This window comes from Cricetulus griseus, chromosome X (assembly GCF_003668045.3).
Source record: "Cricetulus griseus strain 17A/GY chromosome X, alternate assembly CriGri-PICRH-1.0, whole genome shotgun sequence".
Classification (NCBI taxonomy): Eukaryota; Metazoa; Chordata; class Mammalia; order Rodentia; family Cricetidae; genus Cricetulus; species Cricetulus griseus.
Genome location: NC_048604.1, coordinates 21627695 through 21639922, shown reverse-complemented (window position 1 = coordinate 21639922; position 12228 = coordinate 21627695). Strand labels below are relative to the sequence as shown.

Below are 12228 nucleotides of genomic sequence, written 5' to 3'. Positions count from 1 at the left end.
CAAGTATTGAGATAAAGGAAACTTAATGAGAAAATAAACAAGACCAAAGTAAGAAAGACAATAAAAAATGGCTAGGACCCAGAATTCCTTTGCTTTGAGAATTTCGTTGGCCTAGATACACTTAAAAATCCTTGATTAGCAAGCAGTTACTATAGGATATATTAAATGAGCAAAAATGCTTGTCCAGACCCTCTCCACATAGAGAGATAATGTCTCAGCCTAGGCACACTGGGGAGGGTCTAGGCCCTGCTCCAAATGATATGACAGACTTTGAAAAATCCCCCATGGAAGGTCTCACGCTCCCTGGGGAGTAGATAAGGGTTGGGATAGGGAGTCAGTGGAGGGCAGGGGAGGAGGGGAGGGAGAGGGAACTAGGATTGACATGTAAAATAAGCTTGTTTCTAATTTAAATAAAAATTCTTTAAAAAATGCTTGTTCAGGGGATGTACTAGTTTTAGAAGTGATACGAGACAAACCAGGAAAGAATTAGGAACTAGAGGAAAAGAATAAAGCTTGAGCTCTTAGAAACCAAAAATGGTGCATGAAAAGAGTCGGGGGGGGGGGGTTACCCACAAAGACACACTCAGATCTCAAACTTAATTGTAATTAACGGAAGCCATTTACTGAAGGCAGGGATGCAATTATATCACTAGACCCAAGGTAAATGATAAATGGGTGTTTATTGGGGACAATTACACAGAAAAACACAAAGAACCGTCAGAGTGTTTCCCTGCTCTTCCAACCAGATTCGCTGACCCACCAGAAAGAGCACACAAAGGAAAGCCAAGCCTCAAGCTCCTCTCTTGCTGCTTCTGTCTGCCTCAAGCCACACCCAAAGGGCTGTGGCTGCTGTTTCAGGTCCGCAGACCAGATGCCTACAATTTACTCAATTGTAAACAATACATATAACGCATGCTGGGAATTTCATGTGGAATGCCATGGAAATCTTAGTAAAAAAAGATACTAATGGTCGTATTCTGGCAATGCTGACTGCCAATACCAAACTAAATGGCCAGCACAAAACAAAGAGAGAGATCCAAGGTGCTAAAGTCACTGATAGTGATTAGTATCATACCAAATAGTCCAGTAAAGATGGACCTTATGCACAGACCTTGTTCTGTCTTGGATATGGCAAACAGGCTTTGGAAGGAGACATAATCATTCAAAAGTGTATTTATGATGAGAGTTAAACAGCTGGATGTCCAGTACTTACTATCAGCATACCGTAGATGTACAGAGACCCACATAAGTAGACCACATTATTTACTAGTCTAACATGTTATTGAATTCTAACAACTATATGACAGGGAAAAATCCAAATATGCAAAGCCAGGTCTTGGAGGAAATATGGAAAACAAGGTTTAAAACTGATTATAAAATTTAGGTTGGATCTGACTATAATAACCTAAATAATTTTCCCAACAGAAAAGCAAATGATTGATCCACCAGAGCAATAGATTTAAGAGGTCAGGGGTCACAAGAATTCTGTACTGTTTGTACACCATACCACAATAAGAAAGGCCAAGACCTGGTCCAATCACCTTAAAGAGCCACTAGCATGGACAACAGCTTTGGCCTTACCAAACCATTGTATATCTTGTAACCTGTACCTAGTAATTTCCAATATCATAGCTATTGGCAATATGAGAAATGTTTATCAATGGAGAGAAATTAGCACCCAATATGTTATACCAGTCCCAATCCAGTCATACCACCTACTAACTTTTCTCAGAGCACAGTGCTTATAAGACCGGATCTGTGATTCGATATCTGGCCATTACTTTCCTTACCCTTGACCATCTTCCACCTTTTCGTGAATTCACTAAAGGCAAAGAAGAGCTACACATATAAGATGTCTCACTGTGCAAGACAGCAATACTAATACAAGCAAATGGTGCACGTGGTGGGTAATCCTAGCACAAGAGAGGCTGAAACAGTAGGGATATAATTTGGAGGAAAGCCTGAGCTACATTTTAATCCCTGTAAAAGAAGGGGGACTATGAACAAGCAATAGAGAAAGTTGGCCTGAGAAAACATACACTGAGAAGTAGCAAAGTGATAAGTGATACAAGAAAATAGAAATCTGTTGGCAATTTGAGGGTTTCTGGAGGTAAAAAAAAATAACACCTGTACAGAAAGCAATGTGAGTTTAAGCATCAATTACAGGATGGGCCTGGACACCAGGCAGGAAATTTTAACCACTGCTAAGAAGAGGAACAATTAGGCCACAAGTACAAACCTTACAAAACTTGGGGAAATGGCATTTTATTTTGGTCATAGTGGGTAATTCCACCAGTTGAATAGAGACTTTTCAAATCAAAACATATAGCAAGCAATGTAGCCACAAATATTCCACTCAATAAACTGTCTTACACAGAGGGTCTCAAAGGATAAAATTTTGTGAACACTTTTCATAGAAAATTATATAATCAGATTGTGCACCAAGGAGATACAAATAGTGACAATGAGAGGGTGATGACATAGCACCATCATTTGAGTGTAAGGAAATTAAGACCCAAGATTTAGATGGATACTTTACAAGCGATTCTATAGAATTCTTGCTGTTATTGGGAGACCTAATAACCCCTTGTCTTCAATACAGATTGAATACAGATTGAGTGAAGGAGACTCCTCGGAGTCCCCGTTTCTTTACCCCCTTTTCCCTGTTGCACACTTTCCAAACAAAGAATCAAGTTGGGTCAGATGTGAGTGTCATCAATTGGAATGCTGTTGCTAGAGAGTAGAGTGCAGAGTCATTATGCTCTTATAAAATTCCATACAAATATACGGCATTCCATTCCTCTTCCTCTGGCCGTCAAGCTGTTGATGTGATTAACTGTATATCCTTTTTTCTTTCTGCAACATGGCAGCCAGCTCTAAGGATATGATCCAGTAATTCTAGATCTCTTGTTTGAAATGTTATTTCTTTCCTGGGTTTTTTAAATCTTCTCTGCCAGTTTAATAGCTCTGTAAAAATTGGACAATCAAAAAGGCTCTCACAGTCAGACTTAGTGCTTTTTGTACCCTCGACATGGCATCTCTTACAATGTGCCATCATCAGATGATCACTGTATAGATGGTCTTCTTAGAAAACTAAATTCAGTAATGCAGTTGCCTAGCTTTACATACAAAAGACATGTTTCACTGTCTATAGTGTGTGGTTTCCAGCTCTTACATAAAACCATTTCATAATTTTCTAAGGATGACATCTCAAGATTCCATTGATAATCTTCGAGAGCTGGGTGGCACAACTCTTTGGTCCAAGAAAGAACCTTAAGAGCCATGCTATGGATCAAGGAAATGGCCTCATGAAAAAACTTGAAGAACTTACCTGCAAATCCTCCCTTAGGCCAGGCACATACAGCTCAGCCATTGACCACTTGGGGTTAACAGAGAAGGAATGAGAAGTAAAGACTTTTACATTTCCAACTGTGCATGCTCCCGCCCTTCATTTTCACCCTCCCAGAAAAAAGTCAAACAAATAAACAAGGGTTTCTCTAGTGCAAAGAATTTGAGGGCATCACTAATTTTCTTCCAGGTATCATTTTCTCCAGCTCTGGTGACTGATAGGAGCTTTTCTACTCATTTGAATGGAAAATCCCAAAATCTGATTTGAAGCTTAATTGATCTGGGTAGCAATTTGGGGGTCACAGCACAAGTTAGTGAAGACAGTAATGTAGGTTATTCCATTTGTTCCTCTACATTTGCTTATTCTCTTGGAAATACACAGGACCATGTGGCTAGTTGGAGACAATGCAATCTAAGTAGGTGTGACATGTATCACTTCTGGGCTTAAGCAGTAAAGAGCCTGTATTAAATTCTCCATTCTCTTAGCCTTCCCCTACAGTGACATGAAAATACTGCAAGTCCTGGATGGTTATACTATAAAACAGCAGAACTTCAGTCTGTGTAGGCGCTTGAGTGGCTGTGTGGAGCACATTCCCTCCCATCCTATTTTTCTGACCTAGATGTGATTTGTAGTGTGAGCAAGAAACAAACTGTTGGTGTTCAAAAACCCCTGATGCTCTGAGGTTACTACCTGAGCATCACTGCATTCCTAATGAAAACAGCTTCCCTTCTTCTTCGATGCACAACACTGATCATCTTATAATTTAGTTGTTACTAAATCTACATGTTACACCCAGAGTTCTCTATGTTGGCTCTGTGGGACAGAAGATCATGCACAAATCAGCAAGAAAAGTTTTAGCTTTTAAGCAAAATACATAGTAGTGATGAGGAATACAATTCAGTAAATACAATTGCTTTCTACTGCACAAAAAACAGGAAATAATTACATTTCTTATAGACATTTCTTTATTATATTTTCCCACTTGAATATTTTGAGAATAATTTAAATGTAACGTATACTGACAGCAAGCACAGTATCAAAGATTAGGCTTTTTAATATTTTTTTCTTTTCTCACCCTTTATTTCTTTAGGAAAAAATATTTAGATGACCTCAAAGAAACAATCATTATGCTAATCACAGTGTGCAGTAACACATACAAGCCCAGACTCAATAGAAAAGAAAGCAACAAAGAAGTGAAAAAGTCTTTCTCCTCAAATCATTTTAATTCATTTTCCACAGCCATATAAATTTAAAGTCTGAAACAACAATAATACAGCTATAGAATCTAAGTTCTCTTTCAAAGCAGCGGCATATAAAACATAGAAAAGCTAAAACCTCAGCACAAGCATCAAACAAACAAGGACTGAGAGGAATTCGATGAAGACAGGAAATGCACAAAATACAGTACACAAAATACTACAATGCATAAAATAGAAAGCTACACATTTCAGATAGAAAGCATTGTAAAATGTATAAAATATGCAAGAAATCAAAAACCAAAGAGATTTTTTTCCTTAGAGTACCATGAATACACTGGAGCTGGTAATTAGCATTTGAAGATGGGAACAAGAAAATAGTAGTTTCCCATTTACAACTTTATTTCTAGGCTTTAGGATTTCACCTTCTTGACATCCTTCTTTCCAGAGCTCTCAGTAGCTGACTCTGCTTTTCTTTTCTGTGACTAAAATGGAAACAGATTTAATGTTCTGCTCCAATATACACACTTTTAAATGGCCCAACAATGTTAAATCTAGGATGCAATGCATTAAAAAATTTTAACATGAATATTCACTTCAGCGTTACACTCACAATCAATGTTCTATACAGCCCAACAAACTATATAAACCAATGGAAAATAACTTTTAAAGGTGTTTCTTTTTATGAAAAGACATAAAATATCCATCAAAAATAGTCATCAAGTATCTACTTACACATGGCTTATAAATGTACTCTTATCTTAAAGAACTACTTAATATTTAAAGTTTCTGGGGAAAGTTTCATTTATGAGTGTTATTTTATAACCTTAAGATAGATGTTAACACACCATGTTTCATAGTTTCTATGATGCAGATTTCTTTCCCCTTTTAGCATCTCTGACATCAGGATTTATCTTACAACTGATAACAGATGATACTTGGCATCATATTTCTCAGTGGCACAAAAATGCTGTGTCTCACAACAGAAAGCATCTTAGATTTGATAAAATATGGTTGTCTACTTAACACACTCAAACAGGATGATCTTCTAAAGAACATTTCAAATCTTTTGAATCATAGACATACACAGCAACCAGACAGGATTAAAATCACATTTTTATCCAGCAATTAACTTATTGTCAACAAAAAGCTTTCTTGCCTGCTCAGGGTTTCCAATTTCACACACAGTTCCACAAAGATCAAACAACTTATTTGATCGACTCAGAACTCCAGGTTTCAATCTCCACACCATTCCATCCGACTCTAAACTTTCCCTACTCCCACGGCGACCTAGTATCAATTTACAGGATCTTGCTTGCATTATGCTTCTGCTTAGATTTGGGAGGCATTTTTTAAATACTGAGTCTTGTAACAAGGGAGTTCCTAACCATATGTTCTTCAAACAGAAAGTTTGTGGTGTGATTCTTCTTCTGTCTAGAACCAATAGCATTTCAAGAAACCCAGCTAGGTAAAGGGTATCATTCTGTCATTAAACACAGTATAAACATTTGTAGAGATGTAAAAAAAAAATGAAATCTACCTAAAAGTTAGGAAAATGCTGAAAATTTTACCATTGGAGTTTTAGTTGCCCGTTTCTTCTTTTCTGCTCTCTCTCTTTCCTCAATTTCCATATTTTCTTTTTCAATCAATGAAATCAAAGTGTTACAGCGTCTCTGGAATTCCTAAATGAAATAATAAAGAACTTAATTTCTAAAATGTATTCAAACCTTTAAAATACTTCTTTAACTGTATCATTTCTTTTGAAGATAATTTCCAAAATTTGTATTTTTTTCTCCATCACCCCCAACCAAACCAGTATTCTTTAGACCACCATTTGTATAAGGCATTAATAGGAGGAGGGGTTAAGTGTCATTCAATGGATGGCAGGTTAAACAATCTGCTCCATTTTTACCCTGGAACTTTACTCAACAATAAGAGGGAAGGAACTATTGATACACAAAACACCATGGAGTCAAGGGAATTATTCTCAGTGAAAAATCCAATCACAATGGTTATGTCTAGTATGCTCCATTTATATAACATATTTTTGAGGCCGGGTACTACACTGAGACTCACTATGTAGTCAGGCTGGCTTTAACTGCACAGCAATCTTCTTGTCTCAGCCTCCAAAGTTCCAGAATAACAGGCATGTGCCACCCTGCCTGGCTATGTAACACCCTTAAACGGACAGAAGTAGAGAAGTGGAGAGCAGATCAATGGTTGCCAGATGTTAAGGAGATGAAGAGAATGGGTGTGGCTAGGGACAGTACAAGTGACTCTTCTGGAAATGATGGTTCCACAAATCTGCAAATGGTAACACTACATGACACACACACACACACACACACAGACAGACACAAATGCCTGTACAAATGATATCCCAACAAGTTCTGTGGATTACACTAATATGAATTTTCATATTGCAATGCTACACTATAGCTATTCAACTTGTTACCACTGGGGAAAACTGCATGAAAGGTAAATTTCATCTCACTGTACATTTCCTCATAACTTCCTGTTACTCTATAAATATTTCAGAATAAAATATTAATGTAAATCACGTAAATAGGAAAGAATAAATGGGTGTTCTATGGCTAAGAACATATGTTCTGTATTTTGGAAACATGGAGTTTGTACAAGTTAAAAGAGATTTCCGTTTTCGTTTTATTTTTGAGATTATAACATAATTACCTCATTTCCCCCTACCTTTTCTTCTCTCTAAACTCTTCCATATGCCCCTCCTGTTCTCTTTCAAATTCATGACCTCTTTTTTCATTATTATTACATTCATATATGTATATGCATATATGTTCCTAATTATAACCTGCTCTGTGTTTTCAAGGCTGACCTTTGGCACTGGACAGTCAATTGTCCCACTCTTATCTTTCCTTGGTTGTCTGTGGTTATTTGTGTAGGGTTGAAGCCTTGAGGGCCTTTCCCTGTCATGTCCTCTATTATTTTCCTTGTTCAATTCATATTTGGATAATCATGTTGGTGAGACTTTATGAGTGTAACTTCTGACATTCCTAGGAAACACAGTCTCACAGCAAACTCCCTGAGCCTCTGGCTCTTACAATACTGCGGCGCCCTCCTTCGCAATGTTCTCTAAACCTTAGATGTAAGAGTATTTTGTAGATGTGTCCACTGGGACTGGGCTCCACAACTCTGCATTTTTTGGCTTGTCGTGGCTTGCTAAAACAGATTTCTTTATTACAAAGTTTTATGGACCCTTCCAGCTCCTGATCCTCACCACAAAACACTAGTCAGGGATATAAGATGCAGCTGTTCCTAAAGCTTCTTGGCCAACAGAAGTCTCTCACCATACATCTTATGGGATTTAAGTTCTGGGAATCAGGGCCGGACTTGCTAATTCAGAGTAAACATATCTGAAAAGATTTTTGCATTAATCTTGTCACTACTATATTTTACTGCCAGTGAATCAATGCATTCAAACTATAAACAGAGTTTATGAATGCATGGTAAGCATTAAACATATGATTCATTAATATGGAAACTCATTTATTATTAACCCTTTACACATTGCTATATTTAAAGGTTAATAATGAATTAATACTAAAGGATAAATAATATTTAAATATATTATTCCTTTTCTGTGTAAGAAAAAATGCCTGACAAAACAAAAAACAGTTAAACATTCAAATCAAAATATATTTTTCTAGCAATTAAGAACCAACTAAAGAAAAAGAAAAATGATCGAAGTATAAGAATAGAAAACTATCAAAGAATTTTTAAGGATTTATTTTTATTTTCTGTCTATGAGTGTTTACCTTCATGCATGTTTGTGCATCACGTGTGTGCCTGGTCCCTACAGAGGCCAGAAGAGCACATCAAATTCCTCGGAACTGGGGTTATAGACAGTTATGAACCACTATGTGGGTTCTGAGAACTTAATCCACCTCCCCTAGAAGAACAGTCAATGCTCTTATCAACTGCTTCATCTCTCCATCCCTGGTATAAGAATTTGTAGGGGTTTTTTTAAGTTTTAAGAACTGAACATGTAGTTCAGTGGTAAAGCACTTGTACAACCTGTCTACAAAATATATACATGCACACACACATACAAATCAACTTGCTCTCTGAAACCAAGGCTCAAAGAAATTGGAAGTAAAACAATGCCATTTCTTCCATGTTCATAGTGCTCATGTGTCCATGCTTTGTACATACATAGGTGTAGCATGTTCCTTGGTTGAAGTAAAATGTAAATGAGAATTTTCATTTGCTGATGTTGAATGGCAATGTTACTTGTTATGAACTTAGTCCTAAATACGAACATTAGGGCTTTAATAGATGAATCCCAAGATGTTTAATGCAATCTTCTGACTATATTTCGAGAGGGGTGATTTATGGCAATGATTAAAGTTAAATGAGTCTAGAAAGGGTGAGAAACTAACTCTCTCATCACCTCATCATATGCAAAAGGTGGCCATCTACCCAACACACTACCCTTGTTGGTACCTTAATCTTGGACTCCAGTCTCCAGAACAAGACAACAAAAAAGAAGTACTGCCTACCCCATCAAGTCTGTGGTATTATGTTACAGCATTGAGCAGTGAACTAAGATACTACCTTTCAAGAAAATAGCAAAGAAATATTTTTTTAATTTCACATCTTCTGACTTAACCCCATTATTAGGCACTTACTATAATAAATAGATATATAAAATATTTCAAGAAAGTATTTAGAACACTGAAAACAGGGAAATCCTGAAAACTAAATTTTTGGTACTTGGGAATAAAAGACATAGACACTAGAAGTTGCTAAAGGAATGCTAACTAGCAGTTACTATCAGCTAGCTCTGAAAGTGGGATCAGTGGTAGTTTTTTTTTTTTTCTTTAAAAAATGGGGTCTGCATGATGGGGAAAAAACACAGAATCAGTTGACCCAAGATAGTGAGAGATCACTGACGCAGGTCTGACAGTGGGGAACCTGCATAAGACTGAACTAGACTCCCTTAATATAGGTGACAATGGTGTGACTGGGAAAATATATGAGGCCACTGGCAGTGGGTCCCAGATCTAACACTAACGCACAAACTGATTTACTGGAGCCCATTCTATATGGAGAGATACCTTGCCCAGCCTAGACACAGGGGTGTGGGGGTGGAGAGGTGTGTCTATGAGATGATGGGACAAACTTACTAGACTTCTTAGGGGAGACCTTCACATCTCTGAGAAGCAGATGGGAGTTGGGGGGAGGGGGAAATGAGGGGAGCAGGAGGAGAGGAGGGATGGGGAACTGGTATTTGAATGTAAAAGAGAAATTAATAGAAAAGCAAAAAAATGGGGTCTGTCCCTCAGCCTAGACACACAGGGGAGGGCCTAGGCCCTATCCTAAAGGATATGACAGACTCTGAAGACCCACATGGACGACCTCACTCTCCCTGGGGAGCAGAAATGCTATGGGATAGGTAGGGTGTTAGTGGGGGGCAGGGGAGGAGGGGAGGGAGAGGGAACTGGGTATGACATGTAAAACAACATTGTTTCTAATTTAAATTTAAAAATGGAGGGAAAAATGGGGTCTGTTTATTTGTACCACAGTTCAAAAGAGATTTTGCCACAGAAAGTCATGTAGCAAAAGTAGTACCTTTTATTTTTTCCCTTATACATGTCTATATTTCCAAATTTTCTAAAATAAGCATTTAGGTCTTGAACAAGTTATAAAGTTGTAAGAAATGGCAAGTGTTTTTTTTTTAAATAAATACATGTTTTTTTCTTTCGAAGTAAGATCTAGAAAACTGCCACACAACACAGGAAATGTTAAAATTGGATATATTATCAACTATCCAAACATCATCTACTCTCTAATTCAAGCCAACAAAGAAACAGGAAATAAAAGAGAGCCTGGCCAGAAAGACATTACACATTAACAAATTTGTGTTTTCCAATTAAAAAAACCTTTGTAACACCAGAATGTTCAAGATTCCTGGATATCCATAATAACCCAAGGTTAAACAAACTGATAACAATAACACTGTAATTTTCACTACTTACCAAAGTAATGGTGATATGTTTAATATGCAGACTAAATACTCTTCATAGTTTCATTCAATAATACATACACATACAAATTAAACAGCATGTTATTCAATTTATCTATTATAGAAAGGGCTAAGTTGACCCTGATGAGATCTGATCCTTGGTTTCTAGGGAGACTACATAGATTCTTTATATAAAGCTGATTCTTGAATCATTAAGCTGTACCCTACGGCTATTATTATTCTCAATAAGTAATAGCTGCCTGCTACTGCAGATACCTTTAGATACATATTCATGGTTCATATGAATGATTCAGGGACAAATACTAATACTTTCAGACAGTCTTATATTTAAGGAAATAGAATATCCCAAAATGATTCAAAATAGACTACAATAATAAACTCTCACCTTCATTCCTTTGAACCTGTCACTAGCTCCTCCAAACACAGAAAAACAAACTCTACAGAAAGGCATCAAAGAAAGGACAAGCACTTTTGTTCTCTTCAATTTCTCTGTTTCTTCCCATATGGCTTCCTAATTTTCTGAGGTTAAGGGAATGGTTCGTGCAGTGTCAAACAACTTCTATAATTCTGTAGTCTAATTACCTCTTTCACCAATTCCCCACTCTTGATTTAGGAATGAATTTAGAAGAAGGAAAAATAACACAAGGGAGTCAGAAAAAGAGATGCCAAAGCAATTAAGGGTGACAGAAGACAATAAAAAATGACAAATTGAAAAACTGTTCTGCTGTGTTGAAAGCTGTGGGAAATGTTTTAAGTATTCTGTGTTCACACTGGTGGGAAATTCAAAGGGGCAAACAAACTTATCCATGGCAGGACTTCTCAGAGCTGTTAGCATTCTAATATAGATTGGAAGTCTTGGTGGCAAGATTCAATGTCAGCATGCCCCAAATATATTTCAGCACAAAACATTTTTCTGTTTCTGAAATAATGTTTTGTAGAAGCCAACTTGGCAAATCATACACAAGGTAACAGCAATAGCTAAGGCTAAGTTATATACAGCTCAAAAAATAAACTTAAAGGTTTTCATGTAATTTAACTGATCAGAGGACCTCCATGACAAATTTTGAGCAAGTGACACAATTAAATGTGCATTTTATTCTCAGAAACTCCTTTATATAGATTGTCACTTCATAAAAATCTTAGACTCACAATTAGAAAGGGGTTACCATTAAAAATTATTTAGGTTGATCATGATTACCTGGTGCTAGATCCTTGCTAATGAGTCATGCAGCTGGTCATCTATGTGGTTTCCTCCAATGTCAGAGTACTCGATACATTCTAAGCCTGGCTATTCCAACTCTGAGCAACTTGAACACCTTTCCTTGTGCAACACTGCTATTTGTTACCTTATGGTACCTAACAACTGGTTTGATATTTAACTTGCGTAGTCAAAGAGAAGAAACCAAACTCATTCCCACCTAACAAACCTGTGTTTCGAGGCAGCTTCCATGCCATATTCAGAATCATCTACAGAACCACAAACACCTCATGTTTAGAGTAACCATTCTCTCTTTTTACCCATCCTTCATGTAAAACGTTTCTTAGAAGACGGTGTAACATATAAATCTATTAGTGATTGTTAGTGTTGACTGTAAACTTGATTGAGTTGAGAAATACACAGATTTGTAAAGCAGAGTCCTCAGTCTGCTTGTGAGGGTGTTTCA

General features: G+C 37.0%; 1 protein-coding gene across 8 annotated transcripts in view; it reads right to left on the bottom strand.

Annotated features, from left to right (window-relative positions):
• Positions 1 to 2249: 2249 nt before the first annotated feature.
• Smarca1 (SWI/SNF related, matrix associated, actin dependent regulator of chromatin, subfamily a, member 1) overlaps positions 2250 to 12228 on the bottom strand; it is a 162364-nt gene continuing 152385 nt past the window's right edge. For 7 of the 8 annotated variants that reach the window (XM_035450311.1, XM_027433497.2, XM_035450310.1 and 4 more), the window contains 2 exons: positions 6117 to 6227; positions 2250 to 5030 (listed from right to left, as the gene is read on the bottom strand). In XM_035450311.1, coding sequence (XP_035306202.1) covers positions 4959 to 5030; positions 6117 to 6227 — 183 coding nt within the window. In that variant the 3' untranslated portion in view covers positions 2250 to 4958. Of the gene's footprint in view, positions 5031 to 6085; positions 6228 to 12228 lie in introns of all 8 variants that reach the window. The other variant, XM_027433494.2, reaches the window with a different exon arrangement.